General features: G+C 39.0%; 1 protein-coding gene across 4 annotated transcripts; it reads right to left on the bottom strand.

The window, feature by feature from the left end:
• Positions 1-758: 758 nt before the first annotated feature.
• On the bottom strand, positions 759-18,299 carry LOC121945672 (large proline-rich protein BAG6-like). Of its 4 annotated transcripts, none has more exons than XM_088084588.1 (25): positions 18,255-18,299; positions 16,784-16,871; positions 16,566-16,683; positions 15,413-15,627; positions 13,891-13,962; positions 13,687-13,809; positions 13,390-13,586; positions 12,863-12,995; positions 11,739-11,939; positions 11,426-11,648; positions 11,041-11,091; positions 9,551-9,903; positions 9,397-9,469; positions 8,666-8,994; positions 7,527-7,779; positions 7,252-7,421; positions 6,959-7,012; positions 6,562-6,670; positions 6,134-6,258; positions 5,330-5,464; positions 4,892-4,948; positions 4,559-4,783; positions 2,958-3,065; positions 2,440-2,586; positions 759-1,327 (listed from the first exon to the last, which is right to left on the bottom strand). In XM_088084588.1, the coding sequence occupies exons 2-25, from the start codon at positions 16,862-16,864 to the stop codon at positions 1,232-1,234; spliced, it is 3,648 nt and encodes a 1,215-aa protein (XP_087940714.1). In that variant the 5' UTR covers positions 16,865-16,871; positions 18,255-18,299; the 3' UTR covers positions 759-1,231. The 4 variants fall into 4 exon arrangements, with proteins under 4 accessions (XP_087940714.1, XP_087940713.1, XP_087940715.1 ...); XM_088084587.1 differs by having other exon boundaries at positions 18,152-18,284; XM_088084589.1 differs by lacking the exon at positions 18,255-18,299 and having other exon boundaries at positions 11,558-11,648.
• Between the last annotated feature and the right edge of the window lie 1,118 nt (positions 18,300-19,417).

Below are 19,417 nucleotides of genomic sequence, written 5' to 3'. Positions count from 1 at the left end.
GTACGGTATTTTATGCTGTTTTGAGGTGTTTAAAGCTTTATTTCGGACATGTTATTTTTTGACATTTTTACCATACTATAGACTTTCTTTTTTGTTGTTTTTTTTCTTGATATGCAACATTATGGTGTATGGTACAGTTTAATGCTATGGCGTATCCCACCAGGCTGTTTTATGCAGTTTTGAGGTGTTTCAAGCTGTTTTTGGGTCATGTTATACTATTACCTTGCTTTTTCTGATATATATATATATATTTATTATACCGCCATACTATTGCATGCCAGTTTTGGTCTTTTTTTCCCAACATGCTATATTGTGGTGTTTATGGCAGTTTTGCAGGATTCTATGCCTTTCTCAGCAGTTTTTTGGCCATGTCACATTTTTAATGGCTTGACATTGTCATGTACTATGTGGTCCAAAATGGCATAAAAAACACCTTTGTACAGTACATCATTAGTAAAAATCCGAAAAAAGGGTTAGGATTAGTGTTAAATCCTGAAAACAGCCAAGTAGAGTATGTTATCAAGAAAGGAAAAACTTTTTATATTACAGCATTTACTTAAGTTTTAATCTATTAATGCCCTCTGGTGGAAAAAGTACACTTACGTTAGTACTGCACTTTGAGAAATTTAGTTACTTTATAGAAAATCAATAACAGACTTATCCACCGAGTGCCAATGTACATAATTAGCTAATATCGGCCGTTATTTGTCTTGTGTAAATTTTCCTCCAAGCAGATATTAGCCAAATTTACAGAGTACTTTTGTATTGTATCAAGAGTTTTATTAAGCTTACTGTACATTCATGTACCAATCAGAATGTTTCTCACATGAAATATACTCTTAAGGTTAAGAATATTGACAGGAAGGTTATAGTCCACTAAATAATGAGAATCCAGGCTTCATATTAACAAAGCAACACGAGGATATGAGGGCAAAAAACAAACAAACATACACATGTATGCAAACAAAAGTAAAGTGACCTGATTTAGTCAAACTTAAATCTGTTGCCTGTTATAAAGGAGCGTTCTCTCAGCCAGAAGTTGGACCACAATAAACACAACAAAATAAATAGGCACTGGGAGAAGTAGTCACATTAGCATGAGGCAATTAGTTAAGAGAGCTGCTAACTGCGGGAGTGAAGCTGCATTGACTGGTAGTCGAATGAAGATCCAAAAATAATTCAAATGAAAACGGCAAGAGTCTTGCATGGTTTTTTGTATCATTGAACGTGATTATGAGTCTGATGAGAAGGCTCTGTGAGCATTTGGGGTCTGCTGAGGGTTGAAATCTGGGTCTTCGCGCACTCGTTTCTTGATGTCAGCTTTAACCTGAGAAAAAAAAAAAAGATGTTGTTATTATCATAGCTTCACATGTTCAAATAAGGACAGTGGTTAAAAAAAACAAAAATCCTATATTGTTAGTTAATCAATATTTCTGCTTTTTAGACTTATTTAAAAAACAAATGACATATTTCCTCCACTGAATTGCTAAAAAGGTTTAAATTTGTGCTTTGTCACTGAATTAAATAGTTATGCATCAATGAATTGACCACTGACCTAAAAATAGGTAAAAATTTTATTTGTATTGTGTTCACCATCTTCTAAAAATATTTAGATTACTCTGTGTATAACTTCATATTTTCTGAAAAATGACAAATGCTTCACCTGCAAAATAATCATTTGTGCATCATCACTTACCTTAAACTCATGAATAAAAATTTGTTTTCCTTGAATACCTCCACAGTGAGCGGAGAAACCAAAAAAAGCAAAACTTCTTCATGAATTGAGGGGTCGGTGATTAAAAGGAGCAAAAGTACAAGAAAACTTCCCTTTACAAACTCTCACAACTCATGCAGCAGTGTTATCTAAGCCTCATTTACTCAGTCGTACTTTCCAAACACATGCCTTGTCACAAAAACATTATGCCTGGGCACATGTACGCTGCTCAGGCACACACAGAGCACGCTACTCCTCAGCAGAAGTGATACATACAGTAATGTTTTGGGTTTTTTTTTGAATGCCGCGTGTTTGGGAAGTACTGTGTTAATGACTGGATGAGTGAGAACTAGATTATATTGCAGGAATTGTGTGTTTCTTCATAAATCAAAGGTAACATATGAAGACTAATTGATACAAGAATGATTTATTTTATGGGTGAAACAATACTTTAAAAGATGAAATTGATGGTCAAACTAGCTGAAGATTACTTTTCTGTTGATCTACTAATTGTTAAATTTCTATACTGATCTCCATTTGCTTTGACGAAATCGAAGTAGTGGTAATGCGTATTACATTGTAAATTTGCATGCACACACAAATACAGTGAGTTTAGTAGGTCAAAATACTTTCAGAATCGAAGAGTATTTTAAGTGAACCTTTGTTGTTAACATGCATGCTTGCAGCAAATGAAGTGTGTAAATACACGTGTAAGATTTACTTACTTGTTCTGCATATGCTTCCTTCAGCTCCTGGGTCTCCAGATCGTCTTGTAACCGCTCAGCAGAGGTGATGGGCTTCACTCCCGCCGTCCTGGCTGCCTGGCTGACTGCATCAGAGAGGGAGAGGAGGCTTCCACCGCTGACTCCAGTCTGGAAACACACATATCGTTTTAAAAACTGCATGAGACTTTGTCTCTGGGTGAGTTTTATTACTGGGTGAGTGCAATACGTGTTTTTATTACTGGGCATGTGCAATATTTGTCATGTGCGATGTGTGCATTTGTATTAAGTGAAAATGTGACTATGTGCAGTTGCACATCTGGTGTTTTTAATGTCATGGTGTGAAAATTGTTATTGTTGTAAGTGTGGAGACATTATCTGTGCAGCACTGAGTCCAAGACAAATTTTCCCCTGCGGGGACAATAAAGTGTATCGTATCGTATCATACATCGGCGCCCTGAGGAAGGTAAGGACAAGTTAAATTCATACATAGTAAGTAAATTTCCAACTGATCTGCTTACCTTCCTGCGTTTCGCTGGCATGCCATGCAGATAGGCGTCAGATAACGGAGGCTGAGCCTTCATCTTCCTCTGGGTCGATATATCACACCTGATGATAGGCACCCATTCCTACCAACACCGACAGTAAACAGAGAGGAAATATGATCACAGGTCTTTAAGACTGTCTTAATACAAAACTCGAGCATTTAAAATATCTTTGTGTGACTGTTCCTTACTAAAAACACTACACTTCAACATCTGTTGGCATACTATGACATTTTAATTTTACTTTTTATGATGTTTTGGTTGACACACTAAACTAAATTTTAATGCAGTTTTAGACCACATAGTATACATTTACTATTTATGCAATTCTGGATGACATATTATGCTATAACTTTTTCATGTATGTCTTTTTGTATGTCTTCAAAAATGTCATAAAAAGACATACTTTAGTATGTCGACAACAAAAGCATGAAAAAGACATAGTATAGTATGTCCTCCAAAATAGCATTAAACATCATAGTAGTGTTGTACCAAATACTATAAAGATTTGTACTATGGTATACCATCCAAAAATGCATTTTAAAAAAGTCATAGTATAGTATAACACCCAAAATCACATAAAAACTTCATAGAAAAGTATTATGTCCAAAATACCATGAAAAATTATAGTATGTTGTCAAAAATGGCATAAAAAAGTCATACTTTAGTATGTCGACCACAAGAGCATGAAAAAGACATACAGTATGTCTTCTAAAATAGCATGAATAAATCATAGTTCAGTATGTTGTCGAAAACCACATTAAAATGTCATAGTATATTATGTCTCCAAAAATTGCTTAAAAACTTCACAGTATAGTATGTCGTCCAAAATCAGATGAAAACTTCATAGTACAGCATGTCTTCCAAAATATGTTGAGAAAGTCACGGTACAGTATATTGTCCAAAACATCATTGAAAAGTCATACTATAGTTTGTCAAAAAACATAGTTTATCCATTAAAAAATGTCATAGTAAAGCATGCATGCATTAATTAATGTTTATTTCATGACTCAATTACTTTTTTTATGGCATACAATTACATTTTTCAAAGGCATGCACACTATACTATGACATTTTTTAATGGTTAAACTATGTTTTTTTTGACAGACTATATTTTTGACATAGTATACTATGAATTTAATTTTGATATACTATAATATACATATTTTAAATGGCATAATATATACAATTACTATTATTATTTGGTATACTATACTATGATTTTCTTTTAACTATAGGTCTACTATGACTTTTTTGATTCTATAGTGGGACTTCTTTGTATATACTATATTGACATTTTTATAGCATACTGTACTACATCATTTTTTGACATGCTATTCTATCACATTTTTTATGGAAAATTTAAATACTCAATGTGTCTTTTCATTCACAATGTCCTAACTACTCTGAATAATCCAAAGACTCAAAAGAATAAATTATTTTTCACACTGTTGACAGTTTGTTCATTGGCCTATGCAGAGTAACGAGAGGACACTGAGACACGTGTAGTCATGAAAATTCTTCCCTCCGCAAACAAATTATAAGATAAATGTTTAAAAAAAACTGTGGGCTCTTACAGGGGGAACAACTGCCGTCCAGGCCTCTGACTCTCGAGCCGACTCCTCGCTCCCTCCCTCAGCTCCCGCTGCTGCCATGTCGCCACCTAATGGTGCGGCTCCTCCTGAGGCTCCAAGGTCTCCAGGTAACGCCCTCGTTTCCCGTGACGATGCCCTTGTGTCGTGGGACACCGACATGGCCTCCTCTGCTGTGGTGGCTGCAGCTGGTGAGAGGGTGTCACCGATCTTTGGGAGTGGAGAACAATGAAGTGAGGAAACTAAAAAGGCAGCGCAGTATATAAAATGTCGAGCTGTGTTCATCTGAAAAGGACAATAAAGACAAAACATACTTACAGTTGCACTTTGTGTTCGTTCGGGCTCTTGTGTGCCAGTTGCAGAAGACTGATCTCTCTGTGAAAGAATGTCATTTAATATTTATTAGCCATTTCAGACGGGCTGTCCTAAGTAACAGGATATGTAACAGCCATCAGGTAAGAGGGACTGCTTCTTTGTCTGCATGTAACATGCTGCATGTGCATTCTGTTGTGCAAAAAACTGTTTTCCAATGTAAAAGTCAGAAAATAAAACCGAATTTTACAGTTGCTCAAACAAAATATGGGGTCAACAAATATTTAAATTGCTGAGCGTAACCGAGAAGTTACATCATGTTAAGGAGGCTTATAGGTTTGATTTCCTCCAACTGCCAATACATGTTCATCCATATTTTGGAAAAGAAAAACAAAAAACCAAACAAAATAAAAACAAAAACAAGGCATGCTTCTGGTCTGTTACCTGTGTGTAAACTATGTAGTTCTGGATCTGCTCCTGTGTGATGGGGATATGCTCCAGAATCACCTGCAGCCTCATCGTCATCATACTGGTCATCCAGTTCTCCAGACTGGGGCTGATGTCACTGGACATCCTCCGCTGGAACAGGAAGAGAAAACACAGCTTTTATTTTGTTGGTAGAACTGTTTTGTTTTTGTCTTTTTGAAACATTCCTGCCTTTGTTGTGTCTGTTTAAAATGATCTTCACTGAGAACAATAAAGTTCACTTCAACTCTGTGAGTTTTAACTTAATGGACAGGGTCTCTGTCCTTTGATTTTCTTGACAACTGTTGCTCCGATCGTCCTCACACTTAGCAGGTGTATTGCTGAGGACCGAAGCAGTAATGAGAGCAGGAGCTTGAGATCTTTTTAACATATTTATTAGTAGTACACTGCTTCTGCCAAAAGTGCACACTGTGTAATTGGGCTGGATATAAATTTAAAAACTGCACTACCAGTACTCTTAAAGTAATACTGATAGCAAACTAGTACTCCAGTCCATAATGTGACAGGAGTGGCGTGTTGTATAGTTGCACTTTTAAACGTTTTGGTGACATCTTGGCTCGCTGAACTGCCAAGTCTTATAAATACACCGAGCTCAACAGTGACAGGGCTAAAACTTAGCATCACACGGCTAAGTTACCTAACAGTAATTAACGGATTTAACGACAGTCAAATCAGTCAATGGCAGGCTAGGGGCACCTTGTTCTCCGTTGCTCGCTACAGTACATTAAACAACAAAAACATAATGAGAGATTGTATACTGACTATTCGGTGGTTGATCACTGCGGTGAGAGCTCTCTGGTCTCCTCTCAGACAGTGCAGGTTGAGGGCGAGACACTCAAACAGTGCCTGATTACACAGCTGAAGCAGCCGAGGCCCAAATGAGTCATCTGGATGAGAAAATATTGATATTAGCAGAATACACACAATTGCAACTCCTAGTGAGACAATAAAAATTAACATTTTTAAGATAACTTTAACTCCTGATAAACAATTATTAACTCTAGTGATACAACCTATACTTTAACACAAACAGAGGCTTAAACCTTAAGTATCCTTTAGAAAACTTTACATGCTTTTCATTCTTTATTTCTCGATAATTTTGGCTGTGTTTATGCATACGGCATGAATTTTGGCAAGATTGTGTATTTTTGTTTAATCTTGTTTAAACTATTACTGTTCTAAAAATTTACCGGTGCAACGTAGAATATGGGAGGCAATGTGCATCAGCTGCTGTCTGAAGAAGGACATGTTGGTCTGAGTGACGTCAACGCCCTCCAACACTGTGACTGAAGACTCTCTCTGTGGGAGATGGAAAAAAAAATTTAAAAATAGGTGTCGTCATTGCAGTTAGCATTTTAACAATAAGGTAAACCCACACTTAAACCAAACTGTCCCCAAATGTCAACTTGTTCCATAAACACTTAACATTTTTACTGTTGTTTTCTCTTCAAACACATTTCCTACACATATGAGAAACATATTAGTCAGCTACCACACTGAACTCCCGCTATTAGTCTCATGTTTTACCATCATGTTTGATTTCATATTTTAGGGACTCTAGAGGAAGAGTGGACATCGAGGACTTACAAAGCTCTCGCTGATATACTCCTCAAGTTCATTGACAAGACTGTCAGCTGCAGCCTGGAGGGATGGAAACAGAGAACATTAAGGAAAAACAAGAAAATTACAACACATACAGGGAAAACAAAACAAAAATCACGCAATTACTGGTTAGTTACATCAAAGACCATCAAACATGGAACCAATACTGAAAACTAAATTAGTTGTACAACTACTCTATCTACTTTTAATTACACTCGAGAATCAAGAGAACAATTTAAAGGAAAAACATTCCTCTTTAACTAGTGAGTGGTACTAACAGCAATGTTCTCATCAGTGGGTTCTCTGCCGCTGAGGTAGTTCTGCCTGAAGAACTGGGACAGTTGAGGCTGGATGCGACCAAGGGGCTGGTGCTGGCCATGAAGCAGCATCACCAGGTCTGACATGGTGAAGGTTTGGCATACCAACATCAGCAGCTCTCCAAAAAACCCTGGGAACCACAGTAAAGAAAAACAAAAGAAATATTTTGATGCATATTTTCTGACGCACTCCTTAACTGCATCGCTACAAATATACTTGTGTGTTTGTTCTTTACCGGTTGGATCCTCAGGACTGATGAAGATGTTGGTTGCCTGGGATAGCCTCTGCATGAACTGAGCGATGCTCTCCGTGTCATTCTGGGCCTGACCCAGAGAGCCCATCATGGTGCTCAGGACGCCACGGACGATGCCTGTGAACAGCTCCGGGTTGAGGGCTTCGGCTCCAGCAGGGGGGTTGGCCATGGGGTTGGGCCCTGCAGCAGGAGCGGTACCAGAGGGAGGCGGGGGTGGAGAGAAGATGGGCTGGGCCTAGAGATGAAATACAAACAAGGATTTATTGACATTGTTTTGCTTTACTGCAAAGGCAAGTGATTTCTTTACATGGAAAGCAAAACATCACTAACACAAGTATCTCACTCAGTGTCATACCATCTGCCCTCTAGTGGGCGACAAGGAGACACGGTGATGACTCTGGTCAATATCATTTGAAATGTTTCTCTACTTGAGCCAATAAGATGTATATTCATGTTTTTTCCTGATTGTTTACCTCAGAAACTCTCATCAAAGAGAAAGTAAAAGCAGAGTGCAAATTGTAAAAAATACATTCAGTACCAGCTTTTGGAACTTAAAAGTGTCTGAAATGCAACAGAAGTCTGGTTTTCTCTCAGTCCACCTAAATTACAATCTGCTCATAGTTTACAATTAGACTTTTGCCCAATGACGCCAAAGTGAAACTGCCCAGTGCAGCTTAAACTGTCACAACACACTGTATTAGGGGTAAAGGCAACTGGGAATGTCTACAAGGTGGAAAAAACGATGATGATTTGGAAGATCAATATAAGATGAGAAGTTTAAAACATGTTGAATCACTGACACAAAAAAAGCAAACAGAGAGAAACTGTTACTCTTGTTCTTGGCAATGTTTATCAGCACGAAATAGCTGCAAGACATTTTTGAGATTTAAGTGTTTCAAACTATTTTTTTTTATCACAACTTGATCTGGCGCCACACTTGTTCTAAGACAATCTATTCAATCAATTTCCAAGAATCAAAAATATATATGACATTTTGTACTGATGCACATATTTCACAACATCTGTAGGCAGGTAATACAGGACTACAATGAACAATGCAACTGATGTGCAAATTAGGCTGAAATTCTCATGCGGTGCAAGCTGAACATACAAACACTGACCTGCTGCATGAACTCGCTCACTCCCTGGATGAAGGCTGGGACTCCAGATGTGGTGACTGTAATTGAGGGAGCCCCTACAGGACCTACACCGCCCCCCAGGAGAGAACCCAGGAGCTGGCTGAGGTCTGGGGGCATCTCCAGGGACTGGGGCTCGCCGGTGCTGGTGTCAGACTGGCTCGGTGTGCCAGCAGTGTTTGCGGTAGGGGGCGGTGTTGGACCCGAGTTGGAGAAAGAAAAGGAGGAGGAGGATGAGGAGGTTTGGGAGGAGGAGGAAAAGGAGGAAGAGGAAGATGTGGACGTGGAGGAGGAAGATGTGACTGTTTGACCAGCTGTAAAAAAAAAAAAAAAGACAGATTGAAGTGAGAATTAAAGAAGAATCCAAGTATCACTGATGGACAACAATCTCTGATGATTTTTCTATACTTTAGGTATGATAATTAGACAAACCGCCATGTGCCTCCACATGCTACCATGTACTGCTCAGTTCATTCTTGAGTTTGTGCCAAATTTAACGAAACTCCCTTAAAACCATCTTCAGATATTGCATTCACAAAAATGAGACAGATGTAAGGTCACAGTGACCTCTGAACACAAATTCTGAAAATTCTCTGAAAAGTTGAGTCCATGTGAATGTTTGTGTCAAATTTGACCAAATTTCCTCAAAGTGTTCTTGAGATATCGATTTTACAAGAATGAGATGAATGTAAGGTCACACAACTGGAGAAGCTTACCCATTTGTCCTGGCAGCAAAAGCTGTCCAACTAGTCCACTAATCATCTGGTTGAGAGCAGCAGGATTGAAAGCCTGTGGGGATTTTTTTATTAGCCTCGGTTATTGATAATCAGCCTTAAAAACAGGAACCAAATCAGAAAACCTTATCCCCACCTGTCCTGGCTGCTGTCCTGGCATGGCAGCCCTCACATTGATGGTGGTTCCCCGAGTGCCGAAGGCTGGAGGGGGCATGTTGGGAGCAAAGGGCGGTCTAGTGAACACAACCCGGGCCTGGGGCTGGGGGCCAGTATGGGGAGGTGGTGGGGGAGCAGTCGGGGTGGTGGTGGGTGTGTTGGGACCTGTGGTGGTAGTTGAGGAGTTGGCTGTGGAGCTGTAGCCAGGAGGGGTGGGCTGGGGTGGGACTGGTTGGCCAGGAACAGTGGCAGTGGCGGCGCTAGTAGCTACTGCGGCAGCATATTGACTGATCTGTTGCATGAGATTGCGCATGAAGTCAGGAGGGAGACCACCTACAAGGAGAAAAAGAGCAGAGCATTAGAATAACATGATTTTAGGGCTTTAGCTGCCTCAGAAATGTGTCAGTCCAACAGAATTTGGCTGTTTAATACTAATATTTGACTTTGTTTCTATTTTTTTGTGTTGACTATCATGAAAAGCCTTTAATAAAGAGCCAGATTTTCTCTTAAACAGGGTTCAGCAGGAAATTCAGGGTCACACGAACATTCACATAAAGTAGTACATATTACTACAATATAGCTGCATTACATGGAAGGCTATCCATGGAGGATTACTGCAACAATTTCAGTACACACAACAAAATTCCATGAACTTTACAAAGACTTTCACTTATTTTCATAATTCAATGACTTTTCCAGGCCTGGAGAAGCCTAGAAATTCCATGAAAGATTTTCCATGACCATGGGAACCCTGAGTATTCCAACTTTCTGGCAGCATCCCCGAATGTTTACCTCTCTTTTCAGCAGTAAATGAAAAGGTTTTCAAAAAAGAAGGCTTAATATTTTGATCAAAAACAACAGAGTATTTGACTAAAAGGGTTGGAGGATTATAAAAACAGATAACCTGGATTTGATTATGTTATACAAAATGTAGCATACAAAATGTGACATAACTTTAGTAGGTACTAAAAGCCCCCAAACAAGGTATGTGTGAAGCTGGAAAGACGTGACAATGGGTGGGGCGAGTGTGATGTTTTGATTATGAGTTATGTGCGCAACCAACCATGAAAGATTTAAAAAGTAGCTGTTAGCAGCTATTTCAAAGAAGATCAGCAGCCGTAAATGTCAGTATATTGGGAAAACAATAACATTCAGGAGCCCCTTACCCTTCAGATGAGATCAGCTGTCACATAACAAAGAATGTAAATGATTGTTGTTGACATGTTAAGCCTTTGTTATTGTTTAGAAAGCGCTTTCGATATGTATATTATATGTCACACTAGAGGCTGAAGCTGTTGTGTTACATATAATGATTTCTGGATTCTGGGCTGCAGTGTACAATGACATACTGGGGCGAAACGATGCTGCCATCATTTGTTTCTGTGTAAAAATGCAAACGGGGCACAAAGAAGGGACTTTGCAGCAGCTCTATAGCGTGAACTCTGTGTTAAAAAGTGCTTTGGACTTTACCTGGTTGTCCAGGCATCTGTTGTCCAGGTGCAGCAGGGTTTGCGCCTGAACCTGCATATACACACAAAAACAACACACGACCAGTTTGACCTTTAATACTTAAGTAACTGCCAGTAAAATCACACACACAGTAGAACATTCGCAATGAAAGAGCCAACATTCAACAAACATGAAAAAAAGATCATGTGAAATTTGAACCTGCAAATCAGATAAGAAGTAAGTTCCACTCTTCAGATCACTGATTGTGGCAGCAGTGCACGGAGGACACATTAGTGTGGAGTGTGCAAACATTAACCTCCGCCTGCACTGCTGCCCAGCAATATGACACACAAACAGCTTTGATGCAGTAGAGCACTCAATCAGTGGCGGGTAGGGGACAACACACCGTCCGTGTTCATCTGCATCATGACCACCGGTACTGCCTGGTGGCTGATCCTGATGACCCGGGGGCCAGCCTGTCCCTGTCCAGCCTGCTGATTGGACGGGGAATTCTGTGGGGGGGAGGTCTGTCCCTGACCTGCCTGCTCCGACTGGCTGGCCGGCTGGGTGGATGGAGCTTGTCCCTCCGTGCTGTTGGCTGCAACAGTCACTGTAGCACCCATGTTCATCTGTCGGTGAAGGTGTGAGCACGGTCAGTCTGAATACACTAAACGTTCCCATCAATAAGTTTGATCAAAAATACGCTTTCATCCACTTACTTGCACAGGGATGTGGTGGTGCACAGCTCCAGGCAGGGTGACTGGGCTGGCATAGTGGGAAAAAGGCCGGACCACATGCAGGTGGCGGGGTACGGGGCTCATGAGGTTCAATCGCAGGTCACTAAGGGCCACAAGGGCGTTACCAAGGAGACGGAGACACTCCCACGTCAGGACGAGGGTACGCTGGTCCTCCTCTCTCTCCTGTGGCAGAAAAAAAACAAGCTTAGGCAACTTTTTTTGAATGACAACTATATTCAGTGACTAATGTTAAAAGGTCTAGTTTTTGAAGGTTTAGTGGCATCTTGCGGCAAAGTTGCAAAGCGGAAACTTCTCCCATGTGCAAAGCGTGAAGAAGAGCTTCAGCGGCCCACATGAAAACACAAAAACCAGAATGGCCCTATTTACAACCAGTGCTTAGTTTGTTTTTTTTCTGTGCTATTATATAAAGTCTGTATGTAGATATAGACAGCTCATTCTAAGTTAATGAATAAAAAAAAAAACTCCTTTTCAGGCAATAATAATCAAATGAAAACAAAGCTATGAACAGTTTATTCCATATCCGTGTTTTTAAACTAAAAGCAAAAATTATTATATGTTTACACACACACACACACACACACACACACACACATATATATAAATAACTTCATATTTTATGGGTGGTTATTGCCAAAGTATTTGTAGGTCAAAACCACTATGGAGACTGGCAATTTACTCTCCCACAAAAAATTAAAAACATTTCTGTTAAATATAACAGAAATTAAATTACAGGTTATGTATAAGAGTAGTGTAAGTTGCCCTAGTGATTGTGAACTTATTGAACCTGAAGATGTGTTCAGAACAGTCGATTAAGTCCATACATCCTTTTGGCTCAACTTGTAAAAGGTACAAAAGATTGTGTGAATTAAATCAGGAAGCGGGAGGTAAATTATTGCATCTATAATAATCCTATAGAAACAAAATAATTGCCTAAAATATAACTGCCCTTGAAACCTTGTGAATTTATAAACTGTAGATGTAGGAGGAGTTTTTGAATATGGATATTCTGGCATCCTCATAAAAAACACCTTATAAATATACCAAAGATCACCAGTTAAATCATATTTTGGCTGTTTGAACCCTACTGTATTATTGTTGTATTCGGCAGTGGTGGCTGTCTCCAGGATGGTGTGAGCTCTCTGAATGAAAGGCTGTAGTCTCTCCTCCACCCTCCGCAGCTCAGACAACATCTCCGCCAACTCAGCTGGGCTGGGATGACTGGGGGGAAGAAAGGAGAGCAAAGCTGATGCCGATCAAACAACAGCTGTTCACAAAACACACAGATACAACATCACCATGTTTAAGGACAAAAATATATTATATACAGAGGAAGAAATGCAACTGACAGTAGAACACAGGGATCAAATAACAAGCTTGTTTCAATAAAACGTTGTAGTATAAGAAGAAAAGATTCCTGCAGTGGCCCCTATGAATTATTTCATGTTTGTTTTATTGTATGTTTTTTTTTTAAAATCAGAAGTATGAGGCCTAAGCAAAAGTCCGTAGCCCCTTATACACTCCCTGTTCAAGACGGGAATGCCGCGTTGTTATTGCGTTTCACCCTTCTGTAAAAAAAAAAAAAAAGGCTCAATAGGTAGAGCAGATGTCTTACTTGGGTCCAGGTTGGGGTGTTGGTCCTTCAGACTGTGCTGAGGAGGTGGGCGGAGGTGGCGGAGTTGTTGGAGGTGGGGAGGTGTCCATGGGCTGGGCAGAGGGGGAGGGAGTGGAGGTGGTAGATGAAGACGAGGGCGGAGGGGGAGCAGCAGCAGAAGTTGTCTCTGTTTGAGTGGATGAGTCGCTCGGCCGACTCTGAAAGACGAAACAAGACAGCAGGCAAATTTGCTACTGCGAAAAACAGTAATTTCTCTGGAGATTTGGTACTGAAGTAATCTGAAGGACGAGCTCTCACCTCCATCCTGTGGATGACATCATTGATGTCCCTCAGGAGGTTCTCAGCCAGCACCAGCCTCAGCCTGGGCTCGCTCTGCACTGGCTGGTCCATATCGATGTGAACGTTCACGGACCCATTGCTCTGAAATAAAAAGGGGACAATCAACAAAACAGGGACAATCTTATCAGGCAATGTGCTCTAGAAACAGACATAGTATCTTACCCCAGTGCTGGTTGTGACTCTGGCATTCCTGGCATTCTCTCCCATGCCGGACACCATCTGCTGAACCGACATCTAAAATAAAATAACAACAACAACAGAGGCAATGCAACTTTGGAAACAACACTTAACATGCAAGACAAACCTTCTAACGGTCATGAAATGAAACATGATTCAAGCTGGGAAACACACTGCACATAAATTATAGATTTGAGCAAAACTAAAGTGATATTTTCGAAATGTTAATAAACTACAATTGCAAGATGACTCTGCTTCCATTGAGTGATGTTATGCAACTTCTCCTCTCGCAATAACACTCCAAGAAGTGTGGCGAAGGATGATCAAAATATCAGCAGGTTAATTTCTATAGCAGCCACCGCACTAGCGATGAGCGATAATGGAAAGGCAAGCGCGTTATATGAAGGAGCGGTCACGTATGCGGGATTTCTGATAGGCAATAGTCCATGATTTCACAGAGGAATTGTGGATTAAAAACTTCTGGATGATCCACCCGACTTTTGAAGAGTTATATGATGCAATAACACTTCTTGCAGCGCCTCCTGCATCATGCCTGAGGGAGCCAGTTCCTCCCAACAAGCACATAGTCATAGCATCATGTGACCTATAAATGCAAAAAGAAGTGTTTCTATTACAGTTTTGGAAAATATCTTTTTTTCACCTAAAATACCACCTCATGTGATGTTTTTTTTTATAAAGGGGAGTTTTTTCGAAATTGACGTTTTTATTCGGCATATTTTATATTCACATTCCACAAGCGCTATTTGAGGATTAATGGAAACCCGCCTGGTGTGATGGGGCATCGAGTGTCTTTTCTTGGCTGAGCACTGCATATTTGGCATTTTTTTCTGGTTTCAGAGAGATGAAAATTATTCAACTCTGGTAAAACGCAGCGGTCGCATGTCACTTTCACATTTTACCCAGCTGTCCAATCACTACACTACAGGAGAGGCAGGACAAACACTACAAAACCAACTGTCACATGGCTGAACAACCAAAATGCAGGAGAACTTCATACTGATCACAGACAAACTGATGGCTCTGTCGTCTCTCCTGACGCACTTCAGCCTTCCCTTCATCCAGTGCAAGTTCTCTACCTTGTGCCAACATTTTTACTTTTGTAGATACTCTGTATCAAAGCGTCTCAGCTGAAAAAACGCTGGCCTCTTATTGCGCCTCAATGTCCTTCTGTGTTCCGCATTCAACATGCATTTATTTTGTTTATAAACTCTCATTTTTATCGTTTAAAAAGCAATAATATACCTAATAAGAGCCTAACAACAGGACTTTTTCTTTTTATTCAGGAAGCACTAAAATCTGAATAAATTAAGTAATTTGCAAAACATAAGTAGCAAGTTACAGAAGTCCAGTGAGCTCACAAATTTCTAACTCGTCTGCAGTCAAAAAAGGCTTTATGTATTTCTTTTAAACACAGTAGTGCTCCCCAGGACTTGTAATACCTTGTAAAACACTGAACAGTCCTAAATAAGTCATAAAACAAACCTACCTGTATCTGCTGGGGGTCCATGATGTTGACAGGAAGGTTAAAGGTGCCGAGCATTACGTAGCTGTTAGCGTTACGATCGTGTGGAGGCACTTGTGATGTTCCCTGGGAGGAGGAGGAGGGTCCGCTGTCTGCTGAAGTGCCCCCTGACCCTGAGCCAGGCTGGGAGGGCGGAGGGGGCGCCCGCTCCACGAGATGTATCACCTTGCCATCCACATCTGGAACAACAGAGAACTACGGTTACATCTGTACACATATGATGGCATGTTGACTTCAAACTTTTGTTTTGAGAAACAAGAGGAATTCTAGCTTTATTCTACATCACTGAAGGCCTTAAAAACAATGTCCACTTGCTTTTGCTGGCAAGACAACATAAATAACGATGGACAAAAGACAGTGAGCTCAAAAGCTCCCATTCAAATACCCACTCAAGAAACAGATTGCAATACACAGTCTTTATTTTCCAGATATTCATTCATTTATTTGTGGCACCTGGCCACAATTCAAACACCTGCCACCACATTTTGATTTTCTATTTTAGCAGCTCGGCCATTCATTAGCTGCTCTGAATATAAACACCTTTCAGTAATCCATTCCTCCAAACTCTCAGAGCACAGAGCATACACTTGTCACAAACAGGGCAGCAGAACATCAAAGTGACACTTAACTGCTCACTGAGCTGGGTCTAAAAATTTGCTTTCACTCACAAATAGCTGCATCTCTAATCATCAATCTGATTAGCTTTGATAACATCGACTGAGCAATTATCCAACCTGCAACTCAAAACTCTACAAACTGCTGCTGAAAGATAAAAAATGAGTTCTGCCTGTGCTGCGTTCATGGACCTACAAAATCTCTGAATTTAGAGAGGGAATACAGACTGATACACAAGCACACACAGGCAGGAAATACTGCTTTCTAATACAATAGTAGTCAAGCACAATGGCAAAATAACATCAAAGCAACGGATGTGTGTGTGGCCTGCCTGTTAAGAATCAATGTGCACATAATGGTGAAAAAATAATAATTTTTGTGATGCTGCACTTTTATGATACATAAAATAAACAGGCAGGCGTGCAAAATCAAATCTAAAATTGCCTTAGAATCAGATCAAATCAAGTTCTGTATTGTTTTAATTGACTCCTTGAATACTTACTGTAGTCTGCCAGGGTCCTTTCATCCTGTAAGACTCTGCCCTGATAGATCAGCCTCTGTTTGTCCACAGGGATACCCACTGAGGGGGCAATGTGCTCCTTGAACTCTTTTACTGTCAACTATGAAAAAAAAGATGAAACACTAGAGTGAGACTTTCACAAAGGCAAATTGAAAATGAACATTCACTCTGGTGTTTGCAGTAGGAACTGAAGAATTTACCTGAGCACCAACAGTGTAGGTTCTGCTTTGGGAGTCTAGTGTTTTGACTGTCACCTCTATGTCTGCAGTTTGTTCCTCCATTGTGTTCCTGGATCAGAAAATAATGAGTTTGGGTTATTTATTATTTATTATGTGAGTGTTACAACATTTAACTTAAAAGTCTTTTTAAAATATTAAATCAGCTGATATTCTTATCTCAACAGAAACAACCCTTCTTGATAAAGATCTGTCGTCTGTCGTTTATTTGTTTTATTGACCTCAACTCAGATGTGCTTACTGGTTTATTGGTTAACCTATTATAATATTCTGATGGATTTTACTCATGAGTTATTTTTATTGGACAATTTTACTAACAGCTCATCATTTTTTTTAAGTTACATGTATAATCCTCTTTTAACGTTCTACTTTTACCATTATTTTAACATTATTTTTATGCATTTTAACAATATTTGTATTTTTTACTAGTCTATTCTTCATCTTTATTATTGTTTTATGGGCTTTTATTGTTAGCTTTAATGGATTTTATTCACTTTTATGATCGTTTGCTTACTTTCTTTTGTGCCTGTAACTTCTTCCTCACACTTTATGCAGCAGGTTGTGCTTCCACTTAGAAAGAAATGTTCTATACAAATCAAGTTTTGCTTGGTTGTTCTTTAAATGATTTTTAAGGCCTAATATATAATAACTGATTTGGAGACAACGTAAGACTTTTGGAAGGCCAGTAGAGACCTTTAATACTTTAAACTTCTATCATTGAGAAACTAGTTAAACTTATACTCAAATCATTAGGTTACACCTTCAAATAACATAAACAATCAATTACATATGAAACGGCTCAATGTCGACAAAACTGGCAAATTGTTGCCTCCTAAAAATCGGTAACACTAACAAAACAGCAGTTGTTGAGGAATCAATAAAATAGCCATGTTTAGTTCATTAACTCTATTTATACAGGTAAGTCAGAAGTAATAATCTGAGCAGGTAGCCAAATCAACTTGCTAAGTAGTATCAAAATTAACTATCAGCGGTTGATGTTAGCTAAGTTAGTTGTATTCTGCTAGGCCGGTGACAATAATTTCATATTTTTTGTACTGATTAAACGATTTAAAGAGCCACACGTAACGCTATCGATAATTACGTTTAGCGTTAGCCAGCTACCGTTTGTTAGCGCTGGCTTGTTAGCAGGATTTAGCTTAGCTCAACTTAGAAAGCGCACAGTTTGCGTCGAAGCTAAATTTGCCAAGCTAACTAGCGCTAGTAAGGAGGCTAAGCTAATGCTACGTAAACTAAACGATACAATAAGCGTTTATGGGAGACGACGGGATATTATGTTTTCATAAACACCGTGGCGTGTTGTTCGGTGGTTACCTTAGAGAGTCACGCTATCCTTTCAACTTATCCAGTGTATGCAGCTGTTTGTTATCTTCAAATAACATGCAAATGACTTCCTAGTACGAGCTCCGGTACTTACCAGAAGCTACCAGGCTGCACGGATGACGACGCCGAAGTTAGTTTCCGATTCGTCGATTCCGATTCAGCAGTTAAGGTGAGAGTCGAGGGAAAAAATAATAAAAATAACTAAACGTCCGATCCTCTGTTTTTTGCACTTATTGATGTGGAAGCATGTCAGACTTTCCTTTTTTATCCCCATTTTTTGTTAGTATTTACAAGTACCAATGAAAATCAGACAGTACAATAGTTCGTACCATATGCAAACCTTTAACTAATTTCAAAAGCCAGCAAGAAACTGGCAAGAAAAAAATAACAAGCAATAGCGAAAAAAAGACAAAAAAAATAGCAACTTTAGCAACAATAAAAACTAAATAAACAAATTGGTATTTTAATTAAGAAATTAAATATAAATAAATACTGTAGCATGTGGATTGGTGCCCATGCTTCTGACTAAAGACATTGTAATTTGGTAGCCTAACTATTCCACCTGTTGTCTTTAAAACATGGGTGCTAAGAAGGCTGACCATTTACCAATTACACTCATTTATTGAGCCTTTATTCATATAAATTATTATTTTCAAGGTGAGCTTTTTTTAACAGTGCACTCCAGTCTTGACTTTGTGGTGCAATACTGTCGCTCCATTTATATATATAAAAAAAAATTATTATTATCATTATCATGCTTTCATAACAGTAAAATGTGCAAAAAGCTTGATTTCTTTAAAAACATAGGAAGAAAGCAACAAGCAATTAAATACGACATAACCGAAAAATTTTACATACATATATATATATGTATATATATATGTATATAGATATATATAGACATATAGATATATAGATAAAAAATACCAGAAAATTAGCAGAAAATAAAAAATAAAAAAACCCAAACAAACAAAAATAAAAACTGGGAAACCAAGGCAAACAAGAAGTAGAAAAAAGTGCTCAAAAACTATAGTAATTTTGTGACATAATTTTAAATAAATAATCATTATAATAATAAATATAGTTTTACCCCATATTTTCCTAGACATTTTCCCTAGCTTCTTTAAATATATATTTGTTTAAATTTACTTAATTGTTGCAACTTGTTTAACATTTCTTACCAAGTTGCTCGTTGCCCTTTTCTCCACGGTTTTAAATAAAATCATACCAATTTTGCTCGAGGATCACAGGATTAAA

Source organism: Plectropomus leopardus, chromosome 11, assembly GCF_026936395.1.
Source record: "Plectropomus leopardus strain MGB_pleo_1.0 chromosome 11, ASM2693639v1, whole genome shotgun sequence".
In the NCBI taxonomy this organism is placed as follows: Eukaryota; Metazoa; Chordata; class Actinopteri; order Perciformes; family Serranidae; genus Plectropomus; species Plectropomus leopardus.
The sequence above is the reverse complement of the archived record's forward strand: the minus strand, read 5'-3'. Positions and strand labels throughout refer to the sequence as shown.

Excerpts from the sequence above, each read along its gene's own strand:
- LOC121945672 (XM_088084588.1), bottom strand. The coding sequence starts at position 16,864 with ATGGAGGAACAAACTGCAGACATAGAGGTGACAGTCAAAACACTAGAC. Across the intron at positions 11,649-11,738 it reads ACCACCACATCCCTGTGCAA|ATGAACATGGGTGCTACAGT; the intron begins GTAAGTGGATGA and ends CTTCACCGACAG. Across the intron at positions 9,904-11,040 it reads ACAGATGCCTGGACAACCAG|GTGGTCTCCCTCCTGACTTC; the intron begins GTAAAGTCCAAA and ends TTCTCCTTGTAG.